This window comes from Copidosoma floridanum, unplaced genomic scaffold (assembly GCF_036245765.1).
Source record: "Copidosoma floridanum isolate Cflo_tuat_1 unplaced genomic scaffold, Cflo_Japanese_pri ptg000013l, whole genome shotgun sequence".
Lineage (NCBI taxonomy): Eukaryota > Metazoa > Arthropoda > Insecta > Hymenoptera > Encyrtidae > Copidosoma > Copidosoma floridanum.
In genome coordinates this window covers 9,780,511-9,807,251 of record NW_028321890.1, presented here as the reverse complement: position 1 = coordinate 9,807,251, position 26,741 = coordinate 9,780,511, and the positions used below count along the sequence as shown (strand labels likewise).

Below are 26,741 nucleotides of genomic sequence, written 5' to 3'. Positions count from 1 at the left end.
CTTAAATTATTGTATAATATAAACATCTATAACATTTATATTACAATCATCTCATAAATTACATGTTCTAGTTTTAATTTTTGTTTCTGTGTTTATTTTTTCAAAGCCTTAATGCATCACTATCGTTTACGTATGTATTCCCAAAAGACCATTTTTGGCTAATTGTTATTTATTATATACATAAACAATTTATTGATAAGTATGATACAAATCTCAGTTTTATCTTATTCAAATAATGCAGCTGTTATTACTATGGATGACTCATATAACAAAATTGAATACAAAATGAAAAAATATCTTTAAAACTTTTGAAAATTACTGTGATAGTGTACCATTAAATAAAAATATAAGAATCACAGAGAAGAAATTAAATAAAGTTAACTGTAACAAATATTGAGGCTTAATCTTTGACTATAATCTCAAATAGAATCAAAGTTTGAAATCATTTATTACTTGTCGCTAGTATGAAAGCTTGAAAAAATGTATGTAATTATTTAATAAACAATTTCAATTTTGATGAATGTAGTAAAATATGATCGTTGAAAATTCAATCTATCAAAATGTTACATTTTTTTTGAAAGAAAAAAAAAAACTTTAAGATTAAGTAGGTATACATCAGGTTGAGTGGACATAGCGGATAATATAAGGTGTTTTGATATTTTTAAAACTAAAGTACATTTCAATAATTCCTTAGGGATGTGCATCCATAGTATTCATAGTATTCATTTGTGGTGTTCTTAAAAATTTATTGCCAAAATTTTAAGTTTTCAGAAACTAAATGGTTTAACTTAAAGTCACATAATACTCTTAAAATCTGATTTACAATTTTTTAGTAAGCAAAAAAAAGTAAAATCCATAAAAAATTTTCCGATACTACTTGAAAGCTTAGCACTTCAACTACTTTTTTTTATTAATGCTTTAAAATTACTTAAAATGTGGCTGTGCATAATTAAAAACGTGTCATTAGAAAGTCCAAATAAGTGGACACCCAAGGTACTAAAATAAATTTAGATGATTCGAGACACAAAAAATTTGTAAGATAACTCGGGATAGCGTCAAAAACGGTTTTAAACAAATTGTCGTTTAAAACAAAAAATTTTTATTTATTCTACAAGACAGTTAATATGCAGTATAATGTAACATATTAATATATAAAACAACAAAAAACTGTATGAGTTGAAGTAACGAACTAACAAAAAACAAAATTTTTTTTGTGGCGTTCAAATCATACGTGTTCCTCATTACTATACAAGTTGAATTGCTTCAGCTTTCTAATGCTTTTACTTTCTAATGATACTAAAATTAGAGATGTTACAATTATTAAAGTTTAGTAGGATTGTCGATCCAAATTATCTAAAATACAGAGAATTTAAATCATAACCTCAAATTTTTCGTGCACGATTATCGTCGATCTGTAATATAAAAACAATTTAAAAGTTGTAACATAAAACTAAAAAATTGAATCTCAGATTTTTTGACCGCATATCATTATAACTTGGATTTAGAATGTAACAATACTGAATGTAAGTGAGGATACAAGCTATCCGTTTCAAACAACCATCATCAGTTTGTAGGCTAAAATAAGCTCCATCTCTTATTGTTTTATCTGTATAAAGTTAATTTATTTGTTAATAACTACTGTAATGGCAATATGAAATCGGTTATATGTAATTGAGATAAAAATGAAGCATTTGTCCAAAATTGCTTAAGTGATGTCCCGAATTGCCTCAATATAAATTCAATGTGTCCCTTTATAGCTGAATTAGACATAAGTTTAAGAATTTGATTTTTAAACTCTTACAAAAAAAAATCAGTAATTTTTTTTTATTGATAGAAAAAAATATTTGCCAATGGTTTAAAACGATTATAAGTAGGTACTATTGTAACATAGTTTTTGAAAAACCGGGGATGATAATTTCGCACTATCAAAAGTGTCCCAATACACCCGAATTTACCTTAAGGTGATTCTTTCATGAAATGATTATGAACAAAATAAGGTGAAACCTTGAGGAATAATTTATTAAGTTACAATACACTACCTCTCAAATATTCAGAGTAGGCTGACGAATATAAACGCAAGAAAATGATGAATGAAAATTAAATTCTAAACATGTTCTTTTATGGCAACTTAGCATTCCTTTACTGAAAGTTGTAGCCTAGTTATTTATTTACTGAAGATAATTAAGCAAAAACTAACACAATAAAGCTTACACAACACTAAACATACTGCTATCTTGAAATATGTATGTTCATGGACTTAATCAAAAGATATTAAAACAAACACAGGTATGTATTTTCGTATCCTATGCGTAGAAAGCACAGGCAAGCATCAACTTCTGATATTTTGACGTTAAGCGTAAATTTTACGTAATTACTCCTACGAACTTTTATATCGGACATCATGATCGTTTTAAATTTAAGCAGTATTAATAACTATCAACTTGATAGTCGCACCTTTGACTCGGGAGTCATGAAATTACCACCTTGAGGTACGGCATGGAAAACGAGCTACTAGAAAACTCGTCGTATTTCGATTATTTTGCACAGATGTCTGTGAGTTCATCAGTTGGCCACTGTGGACTTACGATGATTTTAGTTTAAGACTTATTGTTGCCGTTTTTAATAGAGAATATAAAATATGTTGATGTCTCTCCCCCCCCCTCTGTGTGTGTGTGTGTGTGTGTATTTGTAGGCCACATTGGACGGTTTCTTGACGCCAAAATCTCATGCTAGCCTGCACAGTAGGCAGGTGGCGTTAATTAAGTTATCATGTAAAGCGGGTTGTTATCATTCTAATATAGAGAATATATTTTAAGGGTATACCCTCAAAAAATCCTTTGGTGTATGAAATGGAAAATAAATACACAAATATATAAGAAGTTAGTGTGACATTTATGCTAAACAGCTTAAATTTATTTTCTCTTCGCACCGGGCACAATTACCTCAGTTTACTCCTTCAGCATGAGGCTTAGGATAACAATTATCTGCCTTTGTATCATAATATACTACTCTAAGTTACTTTTATTAAAATGGCTATTTTTTTAAATTACTTATAAATTAATTTATTTGGATTTTGCAGAAAGAAAACATATATGGCAATATGTTGAGTTTACTAATGTATTGGCTCGGGACTACAAAAGAACCCACCATTAGCGTAGCAGATATAATACCACTTGCACCGGATTACAGAAACGCCAGTTTCATCGAGATCCACACCACGGATCAGCAAAGTTCCGTTAAGCAGAATGAATCTGAGTGTTTCGTTGGATATGGTACCGTGACTCGTGTGCTTAAAACCCACGTTATTATCGAGAACCGTTACATGTGCGAAACAGAATACATCGGACCAGCACGCCTTGAAAGAGGTGACAAAGTAAGATACGTAGCTTATAAGACCAAGATAGGTGAAAAGCTGAGGATACGCAAAATTATTGACAAGATCAAGCCCTCCAGACAGCAGCAATGCATTCCAGTTGATAAAACATACCCTATTTTTAAAAAAAGTGACAATCTGCTGATTACAGAATTGAATAACTGTAAAGTAAACCCAACTGAAAAGCACATAAGGCAAATACGCGAGGGGGTAGAAATTGGTAAAGTGGATAAAAGAATCGGCAGGGATGTTTATCTTCATGATGGTACCATCATCAATTTAGACAGAAGTACTTCAAATTTTGTTCCTGCCATTGGAGACTGGTTGAAAATAAAATGCTCAGTGAAAGTCAACGAAGGCATTCCTAATTTAAAAAATAAGATATTAAAAGTTGAGTCAATCCAACCCGTCAAATTTATTACCAAGCTAGGGAAAGTCACGGAATATAATGAAGTTACAGAGTATGGAATAGTAGATGAATCAATTTTTTTTTATAAATGTGCTTGTGTAGATGGTTTTCGGCCATACAGGGGAGACAGAGTTATTGTACAAAGTATACAAAATGATCAAATACCAAAGATGAAATGGAGGGCCCTTTCTGTAAGTCCACTAAAAGATGTAAGTATTTTTAACAGCATATAATGATGAAGAGAATCAATCATTAATAATAATACTCCCAAACTTTTTTTTGAACAGGTATCAAGTAAATATGGTCTTGCAACTGTAAAACAAGAAACTTTGTTACCTCTCGGACAAAATAACGATTTATTGGAAGATAAGCGGAATATAGAAATAACAAAAGATATTAAAATAAATTTAAATGTTGATGAAGAACAAGTTATAAAAATTAAGGTAAAGAACAACGGCAATTTTATTCAGAAGATTCGGAAACGTCCCTTTTCAGTAAAAAAAGTATCACAAATAAGTCTCATAGCACCAGAGACTGAGGATCCTATTTTATTAAATCCAGAAGAAGAAATAACATATGCATTCAAGTGCACAGCTAGATTTGTTGGGCTATCTCAAGAAGTAGTGATATTTACGTTTAAGGACTTTAAAATTGGGCGAATTTTTGAAATAAAAATTAATAACATTAATTTTTCTGACCCAACTCAAGAAAAAAAAAAAGATGACTCCTGCATAAATGAAAGACAATCAAAATCTATAATCCCAAAACCATACAGAGAAGGCACTTATATCAGAGGTGTTAAGCCATTTAAGCCACCTAAATTTGTTCTTGTAAGAAATTGTAGATATGAAATACCACATATCCTCTGGTCAACTGTAGATTTAATCATTCAAGAAAAGAAAAACCGTATAGAATCAGAACTTGCTTTACAAAAGGTAGTGCCTCACCTAAAGGAAACTTTAAATTTCGAAAATTACGAGCTACGTTTTCAACATTTATTGTACTTGGAAGAAATTGCAGATATACTTAGTATGCAGAAGTTTGAAATAAACTGTGCTGTGATGAAAAAAAATGGAAAATTCTTAACGTTAACAGTGCCTGGTCTTGCTGAGAAACGACCATCCCTCATAGTTGGAGATCGGATTGTAGTAACCTACAATTGGGAAAAAGGTATTTAATTAACTTAAATTCGAATTTTTAAAATAACTAAGAATGGAGATGTGGATAGAGTTTTTATGGTATCTTTAGTTTAAATGTGTGAACTAAAATTTTTCAAATGTATATACCTACAATCCTACTTAACATAAATTTTCACCGTGAAATACTAAACACATGCATGATGGTTGTGTTAATTCAAGAATTTTATTTTAAAAAATTGATTTTTGCGAGACTAAAGCTTCTCTATTCTTATCTTATTAGTTGACCCGAACAGTACGAGAAACTCTACACACTTAATATCTTGGATGTAGGTATAATTTAAAGTATAATAGAAAGTTTTATTGATACGCAGTGCTTTGTTACTGCCGTAAAATTATCACGAGGATGCAACGTCCAAAAGCAAAGGTATCGACTCTTTGTCTAGAGTATCACCCCCAGGACGCACTGCCCAAAAGATACTCATCTCATATCACTAAGACTATTTGTGAATAAGGTAATCTAGGAAATATAAAATAGCCTCATCACTGCCCACTTTGCGTAAATATAGTTTAATGTAAGAAACAGTGATTATAACTGTAAGGAAATTTTTACGTACGTTGTAATAAAGAGACCTTATGCAGTAATACATCGGACTTGAGCATAATATAAGGTAAAGAGTGACTAGTCTTTTTTTTCTAAATATTTACTTTTTCTGTAACGATAAATTCAGGAAATTATTTCTTCAAGACAATGTCTTTCAATTTTATTATTTCTATTTTCATATGTTCTTGATTTTTACTTTTTGATAAGAAGTTCCGTAAAGACTAATCTTTTTAGCCTTGAAAAATCTACTTTAAGGTTTTGTACACATATGGTCTTCAAGGAGGTTAGCTATGTAGTATATTTAATTAATTAGTAATTTTTGGAAAGATTTTAGTATTTTTTTAAAAGCAAACTTTTCCCTTCAAGGGAGCTCTAGATAGCACGATAATGAGGAACATATGGACGTATGGCCGTATGGTAAAAGCTAAATCCAGAGGGTGCTAGGGCAGAGATTAGTAGGGAGATTGCTGACTGCCATGCTACGGAGTGTGCCCACTTTTTTCCAGTGGTTCGAGCGCCCCGCCGCAGCCAAGCGGCCGAACCAGGCGCACATTTTTTTTTTTTATTTGCGAAGCACAGTAGAGGTATGAGAAGACTGGATTTGCGTGGAAATGTCCATATAGGCGCACATTTTGGAGACGCGTGGAAGGGGTATACCGAATGTGCGCCTCCGAGAAGAGGAGTGGAAATGTCGGCTATATAGCTGTATATATCTGAACGCACAGCCAAAGCAAAAGCGACGATACGAGTTTTTCTTTTTTGAGAGTCTTTTGACTCTGCAACCGAGTACTATGTATATATTTAACTGACTTGCTCTCGCTCTGGCTTCAATGTTATCTATAAATCTTATTTAATTAAATCGTGGAACTAAATGCTCATTAATTATATACACAGAATTTTGATTTCAATACATTATTTTTTAACTCTCCCGTACTCTTAACATTCCCAAATCCATTTATGCTTTCAAAAAATTAACCACTAATTTATTAATTTCACACATCCTAACTGCTGTAAACTGTAGGACAAGCTCCGGAGTATATCCATGAGCACATGTGACCTTACCTTCCGTCCTTCGGATAGCTAAGATGGTGAAGGCTTATGCCCCTTCATAGATTGTTTTGCACTTAAGGGTTCAAATCCACTTCATGGTAGATATTTTTTTTTTTTTTTTTTTTTATTCAATGTATCATTTTGTCTTCATTTCTTTTATTTATGTTTCGTTAAAAATATATATTTATATATATGTAGTCAACATTTTTTTTTGGATAAATCAAAACAAATTAAATTGATATTGTTACTTTGATACAAGGCAATTCTATAATTTTATAATACTAAAATAACTTTTAAGGATTTTAACATAATTTGTGTATTCTAAAACTCCTAAGAAATTGTGAACATCCTATTTACGACAAAAAAAAGCCGCTCGTTTACTGCTATTTACTTAATGTTGAAATTTTAATCAGTAAATAAATTTGATGAACACAATAAAAAATAGTTTTGTTAATATTTTAAAATTTTTTGCAAATCTTTAATAAGGTGTGCTACTTTTACTTATTTTTAGACAGCCAGAAGAACAATAATGAATGAAACAGTTCGATGAATAAGTAATGAAACTTATTCGGCAAGATTCTGAGACTAAACATTTTTTATAATACCGCAGTATTTTGGTAAAAACAAAAAAAATGAATTACCTTCAAGGGTGATGATTGTAATAAACATATTTTTAAGCTGTAGATTATAAAGGAAGTTTAATCATTTATATTGAATGCAGGAAAAGTATCGTAATACTTTTAACAATGATACCATCGGGTGAGTGCAAGAAAGAGTCTTTTTAGAGTAAAAGTCAAGAAAGAGCTTTTTTAAATTTTCGGGCAGAATAAAGTCCTCTTAAACTTAAAGAAAAAGCCTTTTTATACAGAGGTACACTCGCACTTAGGTGTCGGCGTCGATTGGTATAGTTAAGCCCAACGAAACGTCGCTCAAGATTATTGTTCGACATTTTTGAGTTCTTATTTGCTCCTCACCCAGCTCTCGGTTGGTCTCGTACCCCTGTACGAATCCACACATTTATTCTATACTGGAGAGCAAAACGAGGAGTTCAACAAAAAGATATCAATGCCTTTTTCACTAATTTGTTTACTTCTATTTTAAGGTAGTAATGTATATATTTTTATAGATCAATTATATATATACACACATATATGTAGTACCAACTTAAAATCGGAGAAATAAAAATTAAAGGCTCTTTCTTATATTCAGTTTGAAAAGGCTCTTTTACGCCTATTACTCTGAGAAAACTCTTTATTATGCTAACGTGGTAAATTATTTAGAATCAGGAATTGTGAGAACTAAAAAAATTTTTTAACTACAAATTTCTATATTAGTAAAAACTGAGTCTGGGTCTATTTCTGCTAGCAAAAACTTCGATTAAGTTACGGGGGATGTTGTGATATTTCATTGTGTAAAAAATTTCTGAAAAAATTTGTATAGGTATGTTTCATTATCATAAATAACATATTAAAATTTTAAAGAGCCTAGATACACCATTTTTGAGGAATAAAATTGCGAAGTTGGCCACTTATACACATGCTTTTAGAAGGACTTGTCGGAAAATGCACGTTTTTACTCATAACTTTTGAAATTTTCTTAAGAATCTTTTAAAAAATTAAATTGTTAGGGTTTATTGTAGTTGAAATAAGTATACTAAAATTGGGGAAGCTTATCTTCACCGTTTTTAAAATATAACAGTTTAGAGTCCAGTTACAACGTTACTAGAATACCTGCATAGTGGTACAGTCCGAGGCGAAAGTTAGGTTAATTTGTTGTTTTAACGTTTGTGTTTACTTTCCTGGGAATTTTTCTGTTCCATACACCTAATTTTTAAATTATTTACCTGTTTTGTTAAGAATAATCACAACAAAGACATTTCTAACACTAAAATTCAATTTTGAAATTGACTGTACCACGACGACCTCCTCAAAATAGTATCAACATATACATTTGTAGTGCAAAATCTTTAAAGAATCTACAGTTTTCTGAAAAATCGACCAATTATTTATTCTAGTTTTCCATTTTATTCTTAAAATCGTGAAGTATTCAAACTATTATTGTTTACTGTATTCAAGTGCATACTTCTTTATGATAAATTAATTCAGCTATGATTCTCAAAAATTAATATGTAGAGCTATGAAAAAGGCATTTTAAAGATTTTAACGTTAAGCTACTCGTCGTGAAAGTTTCGCGAACTTTTTAATAAAAGCAACCTATGTCACATGGTTGAAGATACCAACAATGCGGTTGTTACTATGACTACAAAAAAAAAAAAAAATTAGCTGCCTTGCGTTGTGTGGCAAGAGGTGTTTTTTGATGGTTTATCTTATCAACTACAAACAATCGAATAAATTTATGCGAATCATTGTGTGTTGCATACGATGTAAAATTAATTGATCGATTGCGATGGTTAACAGAGCAATTTCAATTGTGAAATTTTAATATTTTGTAAATTTATTCATCTATAAAAATATATATAGTGCCACCTTCTAAACAGAGGAAAAAAAATTTTTGTTAACAGTATATGATTTACGCACTGTCAAAAATTTTGGTAACTGTTTCTGAAAAATTACATTAACAATTAATTACAGGTAAAAAGATTAATTGTTTACACAGAATACAAATTTTTTTTTTAAACCATACTCTGAGATAGTATCATAAGATTATAGAATTGCCTTGTATCAAAGTAACAATATCAATTTAATTTGTTTTAATTTATCCGAAAAAAAATGTTGACTACATATATATAAATATATATTTTTAACGAAACATAAATAAAAGAAATGAAGACAAAATGATACATTGAATAAAAAAAAAAAAAAAAAAAAAATATCTACCATAAAGTGGATTTGAACCCTTAAGTGCAAAACAATCTATGAAGGGGCATAAGCCTTCACCATCTTAGCTATCCGAAGGACGGAAGGTGACTCTTTTGAAGTTATATATGTTCATGGATATACTCCGGAGCTTGTCCTACAGTTTACAGCAGTTAGGATGTGTGAAATTAACAAATTAGTGGTTAATTTTTTGAAAGCATAAATGGATTTGGGAATGTTAAGAGTACGGGAGAGTTAAAAAATAATGTATTGAAATCAAAATTTTGTGTATATAATTAATGAGCATTTAGTTCTACGATTTAATTAAATAAGATTTATAGATAACATTGAAGCCAGAGCGAGAGCAAGTCAGTTAAATATATACATAGTACTCGGTTGCAGAGTCAAAAGACTCTCAAAAAAGAAAAACTCGTATCGTCGCTTTTGCTTTGGCTGTGCGTTCAGATATATACAGCTACATAGCCGACATTTCCACTCCTCTCCTCGTAGGCGCACATTTGGTATACCCCTTTCACGCGTCTCCAAAATGTGCGCCTATATGGACATTTCCACGCGAATCCACTCTTCTCATACCCCTACTGTGCTTCGCAAATAAAAAAAAAATGTGCGCCTGGTTCGGCCGCTTGGCCGCGGCGGGGCGCTCGAACCACTGGAAAAAAGTGGGCACACTACGTAGCATGGCAGTCAGCAATTTTCCAACTAGTCTGGCCAGGGCCACTTGATCCTGATTTATGGATGCACTAGTGTATCTGTGAGTGTGTGTTATTTTGTGTAGGGTGATACTGTCGATGAACTTGATGATCCACGTTATCGATGAATATACACAGATACACTAATCCATTAATAAATAAGGACTGAGTGGCTCTGGCACCCTCTGAGCTAAGCTTTCACCATACATCCGTCATTATCATGGGTCGGGACATGTACCACGATTTTATATGTTTTTAACCTTGCTAATCATGGTAGATTTTACCTGTCATTTTTGTTTTATAAGCGCACAAAACCAATTGGACACATTGTTGCCTTGCAGGAAGACAAATTTTCCCGATGTTAGGTTTTTGTACATATTCACAATTCCGGCACAAGCACTCGTGGCGCTCACAACATTGTTAGAACTTTTGTGTTTATTGAAAATATCATGAGGTAAAAGTACCAGTACGTGAACACTTCCTAAAATTGTACCAGTAGATTGAACAGCTTGAATAAACTATTTTCAATTTAAGTGGATAAAAAAAAATGTTTCTGATATCCTTTGATCGTTCTTTAGATAAAACAAAATTTATATTTTAATAAGTCTTTATACTCAACGAGAAAAAAATTATTTATTCGTGCAACTTGTATGAGCTAGCTTGTGAGACTATTCAGGTACTGGTACTATTAGGTTTTACCTATGCCCAGTACTCGAACACATAAAAACGATTGAAATCACTGTTAATCAATAATAATAGTATGTCAAGCCAGTCGTTATAGTTTTCATAATATGTTATTAATGAAATTAGAAAGAAATTTTTTGATTGGGTTATTTGCAATATATGATAAAAATAGAAATCAGTAGAAGGCAGCTAACAGAATCTCTCTCCCATTTAATTAACATGGGATGTTCGAGTACTCGGTATCGGTACCAATACCTGAACACGCTGTTCATCTACTAGGTCATTGATAAAGAAACTTTAAAGTTAAGTTATTAATTGTATACGCAACCTAGAAAAAACTTTTTTGTTTTCTTTTGATAGAAAAAAAATATGAACTTACTGGCGCAATGACTGTTTTGTTGTTATGCAATTCAGAAATTCGATAAAAAATGAGAAAACAAAGAGTTTATGAAAAAAGTGTTCACATACTGGTACTTTTACCTTACGTTTTCTCGATGGTGATTCCTAATGCTGCGGTGTTTCCTTGGTGTTCTTTCTCTTGGCTAGCTTTCCCATGTCTACGACCATCAGGTATAATCTCAAAGTCCCTCTTTAAAAGTGTTTCGTGTAAATTCCTTAAAAATGAAATAAATTTCTCAAATTCTAAGGTGAGATCTCATCTGAGAAAGCACCTGAGATCTCACCTAAGAATTTGAGAAATTTATTTCATTTTTTTTAAACAGACACCCACCTGAAAAAAGGATGACGGAATTATATGTGGAATTACTTCTGTAATAACTTCAGGAAAGCCATGTATTATAACATATGGTTTTACATATAGCATTACATACGGGGTTTTGGCTAAATTTTGTATTAAAAGTATAGTTTGATGAACTCAAGAAATATATTCATTTTATTGAACTAGTTATGCTAAACGCACATTTCGTAATTTATTTGTTATTGTGAATATGTATTATTTTACTTTCATACTATAAATACTTTTTTTTTTTAACTTTTTAAAGTAACAATTTTGTTGGCTTGTTTTGTTGGTTTCATCTTCATGAACTAGTAAGTCTTTAACAATCATATTTTATAACCTTTGAAGTGATGCCTAGATGTATGTTATTAAATTAATAAACAATTTAAACAAATTTTATGATAAAAATGTACTTAACCCATATAAGAAATATTTTAACAACCCAAAATAAAACTTTATATTATGTAATTTCATCCAAAATTAACTTTAATGAAACAATCGTTTGTTGATGCTTTTATTAGGAAAAACAAGGAAAGAAGTACTACTCAAGATTATTATTAACATAGTAAACTTATTGTTTTTTAAATATTAAGTACTATAATTTAACCCAACTTATCATTTAAAAGATCTACCAAACAAACCACGTGAGCTGTGTTAACCAATCTTGCAACGGATAAAAAGGCTTTAATCACATGATTATAAATTTTCAAGTCAGCATGATCCCGAGTATAAAGATGTTAAGGGAAATGGATGATTAGATCCAGACTTGATCCATTATATTAATCAAGCCCTGGATCCATTATGTTCGCAGTTTTGGATCCATAATGGGTCTATTTTAGCTAAAGTACTGGATGATGAGATCTCATGATACGTACACATACACAACATATACTGGCTAACTGGCTGCCTTACAAATGATATATATATATATATATATATATATATATATATCATATTCTTGCTTGCACAATTAATGTATGAAGCTATGACTTAAGTTGTAAATTAACCATTGAAAATGTCACCCCATTAGCGCACTACAGTTGACACTGTTCATGTTAAGTATAGTCGGACAGTCTAAACAATAAAAATCCTGTGATTGTAAATAAAAGTAATAAGGTTATATTACCTGGAAAGTTTAGTAAAAATAGCAAAAACCAAGCTGTCTGTATGTATTTAATGATTGAAGTTTTGGAGTGAACAAAATTAACTATTTGTTTAACCAGGATTTACTGTCTATGACAAATTAAATTGCTACTGAAAATAACATTGACAAGTCGATAAACGAAAGCTAGTTTTGTTCTATTACAGATGTTCTTATTTACTTTTAAATATGTAAAAAGTAAAATAATTTAATATTTATTTGTTTACATTAATTCGTTCAATAAGTTCTATTTTCACATACTGTTTCAAATTACAATCATTGTCAATTAGTTATTTTATGACATAATTTCTACAGTATAAATGACAATACTTTTTTTCACAATAAATAACACGCTGAATAATACAGCATCTGGATCAAGGCTTAATCCATTTTTTATCAATTATCTGTAAGTCCAGCTGCCTAGATCTATTATTGATCCAAAACTGCGAACACAATTGATCCAGCCTTCATCCATTTAATGTATCCAGGCTGGATCCAAAGCTACAGTAGATGGATCCAGACTGGATCCAAACTGTAGGTTCATTTCTACTCGGGGACAAGTCATATATAATATGGCTCATCAATAATATGGCTTCGTCCTGTAACAGTTAAAATTTTAAAGTAAGGTACGAAAACAGTGTCAGGCTATACAATAGAAAAGCTACAAAATGTGTATATGAGGACAACTTGATGACTAAAAGCTTATCTTCGTAGTTTACCATGTTATGTTTTTCCAGCACTCATTATGTTTGCATGAATTTGTTGACTCTCTTCTCATTTACAAGTTTAACAATTTGAGTATAGTTAATACTTTATGAACGTGTAAAATCTATACAAAAGTTCATTATTTTTATCTTTTTTCGTATTTTCTTGTCGTAATGTTTGTAATATGACTTTTTTTCAGATGCCAAAAACTATGAAAGTTACATTCACAAAATCATAAATACAGACGTGTACTTAAAGTTCAATCCTATTTTTCATGAGTCTTACAAAAGTGAAGAGTGCACGGTAAGATTTGCAACCTCCTCCACAGTGATACACCGACGCCAAGCAGCCATCAGTATGGTGGTACCCAATCTCGGCCCAGATGTACTTTTTCCTACAAGAGTGGTGCAGAAAGAACCGCAGATAAATTTCGTAGAAGAGGAAGGTGGAGGAATAGAACAAGTAACACCATTAAGGATGATGAATAATGAAGACCATGGGATACTAAAAAAGTTGATCCATTGGTTCAACAAAAAGTTAAACACTTACCAGAAAGAAGCCGTTAAAAATATTCTGAAAGGTCTAGCACGACCTTTGCCTTACGTAATATTTGGGCCTCCTGGAACTGGAAAAACAATAACTATGGTAGAAACCATTCTACAAGTATATCTAAATATTAGAGATAGTCGAATCATCATTGCTACACCTTCGAATAGCTCAGCCAATCTTATTGCGGAAAAGTTATTGGATTCGAAGGCACTTTTAAATAATGATTTGGTGAGTATTTCTGAGTTTTAATCCTGTAGTTTATCTCATCATAACTTTCTTGGTAATTCACATTTTTAATGTTAATCATACGAAATTCACGTAAAAAATTTTTGTTCGTAGACGTTATGACAAGCATTGACAACAAACCTTAAAAAAAATGTGGTGGTTATAATTGTGATATTAATGGTTATATTAATATATTAGTATAGAAAGGAGCTTTAGATTAGCGCTAGTATCGCGCCGATATAGGTGTCTAAGGCCGACGTCACTCGTCAGCCTCACTGAGGGTCCATACGACGTCGGCTCAGCGCAATAAAAAGCTTTTTCCAGAGCAATGACAAGAGAGAGCTTTTGCAAACTTAATGCAAGAAAGAGCCTTTTCAAACTTTTGAGTAAGCAAGAGCCTTTTCCAACTTAATGGCAAGAAAGAGCCTTTTCAAAATTAATTTTTTTTCACTTGATTTTAAGTTAGTAATACATTTTATATAGATAAACAAATGGCCTTTAACATATTACGCATATTATTGACCGTTGTGCGCTGTGTGCGTAAAGCGAGTCTTCAATTTTAAGTAAACAATTATTGTAAAGCAAATAATCTTTTTGCAGTTTAAGCAGTTTAATTTGTTTTCGACACCGTTTTGGCTTTTTTATACTTCTACTAAAACGATAATATTTTGTAGTTTAATTTAAATTTCAATAAAAAAATTTTTTTAAACAAACATTAAAACTAAAATTTTCTGAGAAATGACTCACTCGTTTAATAGTTTTATAAGTAGTAATTTATTATTTAACTAATATGTTGTGTATTCAAAATTTTAACGAACAATTCAGAATAAAAATATTACTTACTCATGTACTTATGAAAATTTTAAAATAAATACTCGTGAATATCTCAATAGATATCTTCAAAGTAAGTCACGGAATTACTACATGCGGCAGCGTAGGGGGCTCATGAAATTTTTTTTTATATTACAATCACGGAGAAGTTACAAGAATTTTACGTGATTTTGCGGGGCAGTCATAGAGTGCTGCAAAACGATATATACAACATCATTGAACTTTATTTTACTTACTTTTCAAACGTACAGAAATATTCAATAAAACAGCAAAAAGTTTGTTTTTTTGAAAATTGCAAACGCACTTCTATAGACGTCCAAAATTTTCCTTTTTTAGATTAGAATCTATTTTGACTCAATGATAACATTTTTAGTTTTTGGACAGTTCATAAAAAAGTAGAAAAAACTAGAGCACCTGAGTTCGCTTATGAATTTTTTAGATTATATTTGTGTCAATTATAAAATACTAGCTATTTAAATCTTACTCTATTTTTTTACGATGGTTACGTCCTTGTCTTACTGTAAAATCTAATAATCTTAATGAAAAACATCAATATACATACTACGAAACGATTTTCTCCATTTAGACTATTACATTATGAAAACACAGCCGAGTACGTGTATGATATGGGAAAATATATGTTTGACATTCAACAAAGGAAATTTAACTCCTTATCCTTGATATTACACATAAGCAAAGTTATCAATTTAGTCACTAGATGCTACGCGCTTTCCTTACGTCCAGTGCATACGAAATACATACCTTATTTGTTTTGCATACAGTTTGGGCTTACATACGGTTGTACGAGTAGGGACCTTAGAGATATAATACGTAGAGTGGGGAGGGGTGATGTGATCTTGTTCCAGTTGTGCAGGGAAAGAAAAGAAGACAACAGTTGTCTTGACATTAGATTCTTTCAAGGCTTAGCTCGGAGGACCTCTGAGGCATCTAAAACTATGTAGCTCCATGTGTATTGAAATATCTATATTTTGGCCTCCGAGCGACGCTGAGCTAAGCCTCGAACGAATCTAATCTCTCTCTCTCTCTCTCTCTCTCTGCTTTTTAATGATTCAAGATCAGAGAAGACCCTATGCTTTCTCTACTACATGGTAAAAATACTTGAAATTAAAATCGTCACTCACTGATTAACTAAAAACTGTACAAAGCTGTTAAATAATATCTATAAAAAAAACTACCTTTAAAAAAAAGTATAAAGTTATGCAAGTTTAAGGTTATTGTCTCTGAAGGTATTTATGATCAATTATAAAAAATTAATTGCAAATATAAAACACAATTAATTATAATATTAATTTAAAAAAATTATAACACCTATAAGGCAAGAACGAATTCTGTTTTTTCAATTTAAATACAGAAATTTTTAATATCATCTTAGGCATGAGAAAGCAGTGAAATCTAAAATTAATAGACAAATTTCAAGATAAATCAAATTAAAATATTTCAGTATACATCAAAATAACTATCACATAATTTATTTTTTATTAAAAAAACTTTCTTCACGAAAAAAAACTAAAAAGATTAAAGACAGCAAAAAAAATTTTTTAAGTAAATTGTATTTTTCGTTTTTAAACAAAATGATGAAATGCGAAAAACATTTTTTGCACGTATATTTTATAACTTTCTAAGACCAAAAACCATATTATTTGTATACATTCTGTATACTAATAATACGGTTTTTGGTCTTAGGAAGTAATGAAATCAACAAAAAAATTCAAGTTTTTCTTTTGTAATTAGTAGTAATTGAATTGAATATAATACGATTATAAAAAATTTATTTCCGAGATAAAAAATAATTGATTATAATATAAATTTAAAAAATTATAAATTCCATAAATCGAGAATGAATTTAGTTTTTTTAATTGCAATACAGATATTTTTAATAGCATCTTTGGCATTAGAAAGCAGTGAAATCCAAAATTAATAGACAAATTTGAAGATAAATCAAATTCAAATATTTCAGAATATAACAAAATAATTTATTTTATAAAAAAAAAATTTCTTCACGAATAACTGAACAGATTAAAGAAAGCAAAACATTTTTTACGTATATTGTAAGGTAAAAGCACCAGTACGTGAACACTTTTTCCATAAAGTCTTTGTTTTCTCATTTTTATTGAATTTCTGATTTGCATAACAACAAAACAGTCATTGCGCCAGTAAGTTTATATTTTTTCCTTTAAAAAAAAAAACAAAAAAGTTTTTCTAGGTCATGTGTACAATTAATAAATTAATTTTAAAGTTTTTTTACCAATGACCCAGTAGATGAACAGCGTGTTCAGGTATTGGTATCGATACGTATTTTTGACCGAGTACTTGAACATCCCATGTTAATTAAATGGGAGAGAGGTTATGTTAGCTGTCTTCTACTAATTTTTATTTTTATTATGTATTGCAAATAACCAAATCGAAAAATTTCTTTCTAATTTCATTGGTAACATATTATGAAAACTATAACGACTGGCTTGACATACTATTATTATTGATTAACAGTGATTTCAATCGTTTTTGTGTGTTCAAGTACTGGGCATAGGTAAAACCTAATGGTACCAGTACCTGAACAGTCTCACAAGCCACCTCATACAAGTTGCACGAATAAATAATTTTTTTATCGTTGAGTATAAAGACTTACTGAAATACAAATTTTGTTTTATCTACAGAACGATCAAAGGATATCAGAAACATTTTTTTTTTCATCCACTTAAATTGAAAATTGTTTTTTCAAGCTGTTCAATCTACTGGTGCAATTTTAGGAAGTGTTCACGTACTGGTGCTTTTACCTTATTTTTCGTTTTTAAATGAAATGATGAAATGCGAAAATTTTTTTTGCAAATATACATTCCGTATACTAATAATACAGTTTTTGGTCTTGGGAAGTAATTAAATCAACAAAAAAATTCAAGTTTTTCTTTTGTAACTAGTAGTAATTTAATTGAATATAATCAACCACTGGAATAACACGGTTATATCTAACATTACGCGTGAAGGATATTATATTGAATAATATAGTACGTATTACATAACTTGCCGGGACTGATTTTCGAGTTCTAGATGTTACATATTAACAGTAATAGATAATTCTTTGTATAACAATTAATTATTAATTAGTTTATTAATTTTATAAAGTACCTTTAAGTGTGCATTTAGTATAAATTCGTTTATTAATAATTTTTTTACTAAATCATGATAATTTAAAAAGAAATTTTAAATAACATTTGAATGGTGCTTATAAGTTAATCAATGATTCGTAAAATAAATGGGCAAAAAAAAAGTCCGTACCCTGGTAGAAATCGACCATTTTTCAAAATTTATATAATGTTTTTTCTAACCTTTTTCTAGAATTTTACAGCTATTTTGTCAAAATATAAAATTCTGGAAAAAAGCTAGATAAAACGTTTTATAAATGCTCACAAAATGGTCCATTGTCTACCAGGGTACAAATTGAATTTTTATTTTTCGATTTGTTTTTTTACAAAGAATTTTTTCTTCTGTACATTCAACGAAACGCAAGCTTGAGGAGCAAATTGAAATAACTTATTATAACATTTAAATAAAATATTTTTTCTTGGTTGGTGATTAACTATTGACTTTATAATCAACTAATTAGAAATATACAAAAACATTGTTTTATACATTCTGTTATCCGTAAAAACTTGGTATTGATTGTTCATCAAAAAACTCAAAAATCAGTCCCGGCAAGTTATGTAATACGTACTATATTATTCAATATAATATCCTTCACGAGTAATGTTAGATATAACCGTGTTATTCCAGTGGTTGATTATATTCAATTAAATTACTACTAGTTACAAAAGAAAAACTTGAATTTTTTTGTTGATTTCATTACTTCCCAAGACCAAAAACTGTATTATTAGTATACGGAATGTATGTATAAAAAAAAATTTTTCGCATTTCATCATTTCATTTAAAAACGAAAAATACAATGTACGTAAAAAATGTTTTGCTTTCTTTAATCTGTTCAGTTATTCGTGAAGAAATTTTTTTTATTATAAAATAAATTATTTTGTTACAATCTGAAATATTTGAATTTGATTTATCTTCAAATTTGTCAATTAATTTTGGATTTCACTGCTTTCTAATGCCAAAGATGCTATTAAAAATATCTGTATTGCAATTGAAAAAACTAAATTCATTCTCGATTTATGGGATTTATAATTTTTTAAATATATATTATAATCAATTATTTTTTATCTCGGAAATAAATTTTTTATGATTGTATTATATTTAATTAAATTACTACTAATTACAAAAGAAAAACTTGAATTTTTTTGTTGATTTCATTACTTCCTAAGACCAAAAACCGTATTATGAGTATACAGAATGTATACAAATAATATGGTTTTTGGTCTTAGAAAGTTATAAAATATACGTGCAAAAAATGTTTCTCGCATTTCATCATTTTGTTTAAAAACGAAAAATACAATTTACTTAAAAAATTTTTTTTGCTGTCTTTAATCTTTTTAGTTTTTTTTCGTGAAGAAAGTTTTTTTAATAAAAAATAAATTATGTGATAGTTATTTTGTTGTATACTGAAATATTTTAATTTAATTTATCTTCAAATTTGTCTATTAATTTTAGATTTCACTGCTTTCTCATGCCTAAGATGATACTAAAAATTTTTATATTTAAATTGAAAAAACAGAATTCGTTCTTGCCATATAGGTGTTATAATTTTGTTTAATTAATATTATAATTATTTATGTTTTATATTTGCAATTAATTTTTTATAATTAATTATAAATACTTTCAGAGACAATACCCTCAAACTTGCATAACTTTATACTTTTTTTTAAAGGTAGTTTTTTTTATAGATTTCATTACTTTTCTGATAAAAATTCATTTCTTAGAAGTTCTCAGGGGATTGGTTGTATGATCAAAATTCTTCTTACCCAAAAATTACTTATTTTAATTGAATATGACTACCTTCAGAGACAATAACCTCAAACTTGCATAACTCTATACTTTTTTTTTAAAGGTAGTTTTTTTATAGATTTCATAATTTTTCTGATAAAAAATTCATTTCTTAGAATTTCTTAACGGATTTGTTGAATAATTAAAATTTATTATTTTTTCTAAAAATTAATTAAAATGTTTGATTAAGAATACCTTCAGAGACAATAACCTCAAACTTGCAGAACTTTATACTTATTTTTAAAGACATTTTTTTTATAGATAAACATGTACGCCCCGTTATTCAGTAACTAATAGTTTATAACTCACTTTTATATCGCTGTGTAATCGTTCTTTGTTAACACACATTTGCCGCCACTTTGTAAAAAAGTGATTGGAAAAGAAAATTGCTACTGCTACCCTTGGTATATATAAAGTATGGTTTCAAAATATAGGTATTGTACATTGGATTTGCGTGTCTAAAAATATTACGTCAATGCACTAGCTGAAAACTTTTCTTAAACAGTATGACTAGGTATATTGGCCTCAGCATCATACATTGTTTGTTTGCTTGTCTTGTTTTCTGTGCATGAAATACTTCGGAGTTGTTTTTTTTTACTTTTTCTACAAATTCATTATACAACATTTACACCATCTAGTTTACTTGCATTCATATCACATTCTCACCCGTTTTGCTCTCACCTTCTTTCTTTTATTAGCTCAAAAAGTTTATTTCAACGTCAAAGAACATTTGGAACGATTGTCAATGATGAGAGATTACTTATTCCTCAAGGAATTAGGAATCTCATATTTACAATATGTAGTGTATAATATACATAAAGCACATAACAACACTCAAGCATCAAATTTTGTAATTATCATTTTTATATATGTATATATAAAAAGAAATATAATGTCCGAAACAGTCCGCGTTTTATATAACTGCACATTGACTTTATGTATATTATTTATAATGCCATTCACAAACTACGCATTCAAAGTTCAATTATACGACTTGAACCTTATATTTATTTTAGTAAAGATTCGACAGGCTTTTACGCATAACTATTTCTTTTTGCGTCTATTACACCCAGCATAATAATAGTCTTAATTTTTTTCTTTTTTCTTTTCTTTTTTTAGTAGGTTAAATTTACTACAGAGGCGAGAGCAAGGTGTTCGTCTTGAATTATAAAATACAATTTCAATTCACGTATATTCAAATTCAACTCTTATAAAGAATAAATCTCTATATACTTTCATGTTACAATGGTCAGTTAAAATTTAAAAAAAAGTTCAATTCATTATTATATCAATTTCACAGTACTCTGTCCTTGGGTTTACATACATTTTACAACTTTAGGAATTTTTCTCAAGTATAAAAATTCGCTAGATAATCATCTCAAATTTATGTGCAACGGTGTCAATATTTATAAAGTTAAGTACTCGCGTTAATATTATGCTGCCCACCTCTGCTTGTGACAACATATCAAACCGATCATCACTATCGATTTGCACAAAAATTTGTCTTACATGTCACATGAGTTCATTGAAGATTCCTTCGATCATTTTGGTTCTGCACTAATCTGAAAACTTTAAAGCATGATGGTATCTCAGTAAAAGAGATATTTTTTATGGATTGGGAATATTAAAGGAATACGAAAGTTAACGAATACGAAAAATTTTATAATAGATATTTTAATGCATAAAATTATTTTACAATTCGCACAATAAATAATTAACATTGAAATTTTTTATAAAAGTCAATGGAAAATGTTAAAACTAATGTTACTATTATACATATATGTTTATGACCTAAAGAAATTTTTCAATCAATAATTCATTAATAATAAATCCTTTAGGCCACGTAATACACCTTATACATCAAATATATACATATACGATGGTCTAGTGTAGGAGAAATTGTAAAATAAAATTCGACGCATAAAATCATAACTTTCATATCCCTTTGAAAAAGAATATTTGTTAAATTTTTGTTTTACTACCATCTTTTATCAACTAATTCGTACATAGCATAGATAACATTACACTATCAAAACAATAAATAATTATTTTCGTGTAAAATCACGTAAGTGCTATACATTATTTCATATGAAACCTCCAGCTCCAGGGGTGTATTAAGATATCTACAATTTACAAATTTACGAATTTCAAGTAATACGAATTTAACCTTACAAAGTGGTCATGCTAAAACAATTTATAAATCGTTAAAAGAGTCAGTGCGATCATGATAACAATAAATAACTTGAATAAAAATTAAAAAAAAAAACAAAAGCTACTTTTAAAAATTTTAAGTCATTCGCTGTCACGTATTGTAAGGCCCCTGCAGATGGAAGACAAAAATGAGGAAATTTTCTCTGGATTTAATATACCCGAAATACATTGCCTTATTTAAAAAAAAAACGTTATCCTGACACATAACCTCACTGTCCGTGCCACACACTAAAAAACCACATGGTTTCGTAAGTGAGTGATCTACACGCCTTTCAAGTATATCAAAAAAAAAAAATTTGTTTTATAGTAACAAACGGTTAATTATTACTTACGTTATTATAAAAGCAATCAGCATTCGATTAGAGAAGAACTGGAAAAGCACGTGCACAGGCGTAGTAGATCTTGCAAGATCCTTCAGATTCTGACACCGGCGTCGATATGACTCGTTCGTAACGACCACATGAATTTCGCAACGTACTGCGCGTCCACAGCCTACTGTGACTAGGGCATCAAGAAATGCTACTACAGCGCCACTGTATGTGTTTAACAATGACCAGGGAATCAAGAAAATTTATCAATGTGATGCTTATCATTGAAATTATTGTATATTTTTCTGAGATGAGATGAGATGAGATCTGATGTATTGATTGTTTCAGTACCTTGAATTTATTATTATCATCATATACACACCCACATATATACATATATATATATATGTATATATAATAATATAAATAAAGTAAATACTCTTATCGCGACTAACTTCACATCGAACTGAACACTAGCTCGATATATACTACTAAAGCTCGTCCGCGGCTAACTTAAGAGTCGGAACTTTTTGCTCTGAACGTAAAAATTCTTGAAATGAAATCAGCACTTTTCAAGAACGTATATATGATAAAACAATTAAAAAAGCTTTTCTGGTTGGGATTTTTTTTTCAAATCACAGTTTAGCATCAGAAAAGCCGAATAACATCACACTACTACATATATGATGATGTTAAATAATTTTTTTACCATTTCGAAAATTCAAAATGCGAATTTGAGCGTATATAGTGTCGCGGTAGCCATGCACCGTCTGCTACTCAAACTTGCATGTGGCGCTACCGCGCCACTTGATACTGTTTCTTGAGCCCAGAAATTTCTTATTCAATCCCCAGACGTAGGGAAATGATAGAGACTCAATGTAGTATATATACAGTGCTCTTCGCAGCAGTCAGTCAGCTCACAGCTAAATGTAAAGAAAAATGATCATTTCACACGTACTAGGTGGGCACGAGAAGTTTTACTCTGTACATTGATGTCAAAAATTTTTTTACCTACCTTTAGGTGTTTCCAGCGCCCTCGATAGAAAAAATAGCATTCACCGCACAACTGACCTCCAATCGAGAATATCCTACGGTCCCTTGGACCCTGCTTCACAGGTCTCTCGAGCCGCAAAATAGCCTCGGTGATGATGGCGCTTGTATGACAAATACTACTATTCTACTTTCGTACCTTTTTTTGTATGAAGAGCATTTTTCTTTCACGAATCGTTGTCAAAAATTGGCAAATAATATTTATAGGGATTGAAAAAAGTTAACTTTATAATAAAAATAATGTCTTCACATAATCTCAAAATTGAAAAGAACATACTTGAAAGCTTCGCTGACCATTTAACCCTATGTACCTCAATGTGACATTGATTACAAACTTTTAACTTTGTTGTTTTACGAACAAAATTAAAATTCAATGAAATTTCAGGTACGCCTTGTGGCTTACTACTACCTGGAAAATGACAGGATACCCGCGCGACTGATACCTTACTGTATGACTGCGGACATTGCTGAAGAGGGTACCCGATCTGGTCATACTTATGAAGCAAACCAAAAAGGCTGTCAAAAAAATATGTCGCTACAAACTCTCTGTCGACACCGAATAATTGTTGGAACCTGCTCAGCTTTTGGGTCCTTGTACAATATAGGCTGTAAGCCAGGATACTTCACTCACATATTTGTTGACGAGGCCGGGCAAGCTAGTGAGCCAGAGATCATGATCCCTCTTAGTTTAGCGCACAAAAATTCGAGCCAAGTGGTGTTAGCTGGCGATCCGAAACAACTGGGACCAGTCAATCAAAGTTGGCTAGCTGGTTACTTCGGCCTTAATAACAGTTTTTTGGTAAGATTGCTACAGCAGTTCCCATATCAGAAGGATCCCGAAGGTTTCGAAACTGGATATGACCCACGACTGATAACTAAATTACTAATGAACTATAGAAGTTTACCGGATTTACTCTCCTTGCCAAATGAATTGTTTTATGAGTCTGAGTTAATAGCACAGGTACTGCATAAGTATTTGCACGTGAAAATGATAAACTTTTAACGACAAGTAGAATTTCATTATTTACAATATTTAAATAAATTTTTCAGGTACATCCTGTTGACAGCGACGAAGCCGAATTATTACATGGATTGGTTGATCTAGTGCCAAAAAGAATCGGAGATCCGCCATCCATTGTTTTCCATTGCGCAAAAGGACAAAATATGCAAGATAAAGAAAGTACAAGCTGGTACAACGTAGAAGAAGCTATACAGATTCACATGTACCTCCTAATGCTCTATAATAATGGGCTAAAATCTAGTGATATTGGAATCATTACACCGTATTCCAAACAAGTATGATTTTTATTATAATGACAAGTTTAATTCTTCGAGTGCTAATAACTATACTTATTTATTTTAACTTAAAATTTATATAGGTGTACTTTATAAAAAATCGTCTAATCCAACATGAAATAGATTTACCCAAGGTTGGAACTGTTGAAGAATTTCAAGGACAAGAAAGGAAAGTAGTTTTGCTATCAACAGTAAGAACTTTAGAAGAAAAGGTTAAAACCGACGTAAGACATTCTCTTGGTTTTGTAGCCGCACGGGAAAGATTAAATGTTGCCATAACACGTGCTAGAGTTTTACTTATTATTATTGGCCATCTTGAGTTATTGGAACAAGATTATTACTGGCGAAGCGTTATAACGCACTGCAAAGCCCGGAATTCAGTGACTGGTCACAACTTTAAATGAAACTTGACACTTTAAAACTATTAACTGTTACAAATAATCTTTCTTTATGAAGTTATGAAAAAAATTTTTGTATACAATGTTACGAAAAAATCATGCAAATCAGAAACAGATTTGTACTAGATTTTTAACTTTTAAAATAGCAATCTAGTAACATTTTACAATGGATTTTTAGTGGAAAACCATTCATAATATTTTTTTATACAAAAATTTTTAAAAATTGATTTTATACATTTTTTTACAAATTTTTATTGTTTTATTTTTTATTGTTACAGTAAAGTATTTCGAAAATGTAATTTCACTGCGATTTTTTAGAAATAAAATTAATAAACATAGAGAACCAGGATGTCTTTTACTTCCCTAACAAATAAAAAATTTCTCACTGAACTTTCTCTTGGGATACAATATCTACCCTAGTGTTGCAGTCAAATTAAAACCAACAAAAATTTCGTTCACTATTGTACAAAATAAAGCTCCCATAAAAATTTTATTGGTTTTTATATTCCATTAATGTGGTACATTTAATTTATAAGAACTTATGAAAAGGAGCTGACAATTTTTTTATTTTTTTCTATAAACGGTTTTTGAAATTTTATTTTCCAAGTCATCTCTAGAAAATATCTAAGTGGAACCCCACGTGAGCTCCTACGTATCACCCCACGTGGGTTTTGACGTGGGAACCTACAAAAATTGTTTGTTACCTCAAAAAAATGATTACATGGAAAATATACATTCTATCTTGTAAGACAAATAGTTTCGAAGGAAGACTTATATGGTATCTGATTGGCTATAAATAAACACGTGACCTTTATTCAAACAAAACTCGCGAACTTGAAAAATTAATACTTAATGAATCAAGACTATACAATAATTATTCTTTGGTACAAGTGGAATAAAAAATGGTGATCCAATTAATGCTTATTCATGTAGTTGTTCACGCCAATCGTGAACTTTTAATTTTTCTTTCTTAATTTTCTAATGTTCCTTGGCATAAAACGTAATAGTTAGATTTCCTAGAATTGTAATATCTGTAACTTTGCTTTATTATCTAAAATTATCCCTTATCAATATCGCAACTTTCACCTTATATTCATACATACTTTACTTTGGGAACTTATATTGTCTAATCTTATCTCCTTATTGTACTGGGACTCTTAACGTTCAATCCAGTATAAATGTTAGCCAATATAATGTAAATAATTTTGATACTGATAAGGACTATTTGTGTGTATTTGTATGTAGTTAAATTTGTTTATTCTTTCCGCTATTTCTGTTGTAAATTCAGACATGTCTCAACTAGCACGCTCTGAGCTTCGCTAACCGCTATTGTAACACATGCATACGCAATTAAAATAAACGCTATTTCTAAACGGTTAAGAATAATCAAAGTTTTATTGATCCTCGGTGATTCCCGAACTATTCGAATTAAAAGATCCCCACGGTCGGCAAGTACTTTAGCTTGACCGTAACAATGATTTTTAAGTGAAGTAATCTTCAAGTATGACTGGTGGTAATAATATCCCTACGTAATAGGTTACATGTGATTTTTAAACGAAAAA

At 30.2% G+C, this 26,741-nt stretch overlaps 1 protein-coding gene across 2 annotated transcripts in view; it reads left to right on the top strand.

Moving 5' to 3' along the window:
• LOC106637022 (5'-3' RNA helicase armi-like) overlaps positions 1-25,340 on the top strand; it is a 56,576-nt gene extending 31,236 nt beyond the window's left edge. For both annotated transcript variants that reach the window (XM_014349640.2, XM_089591204.1), the window contains exons 2-7: positions 3,080-3,991; positions 4,070-4,952; positions 13,564-14,141; positions 23,871-24,446; positions 24,536-24,781; positions 24,865-25,340. In XM_014349640.2, coding sequence (XP_014205126.2) covers positions 3,101-3,991; positions 4,070-4,952; positions 13,564-14,141; positions 23,871-24,446; positions 24,536-24,781; positions 24,865-25,185 — 3,495 coding nt within the window. In that variant the 5' untranslated portion in view covers positions 3,080-3,100 and the 3' untranslated portion in view covers positions 25,186-25,340. The remainder of the gene's footprint in view (positions 1-3,079; positions 3,992-4,069; positions 4,953-13,563; positions 14,142-23,870; positions 24,447-24,535; positions 24,782-24,864) is intronic.
• The last annotated feature ends 1,401 nt before the right edge of the window (positions 25,341-26,741 follow it).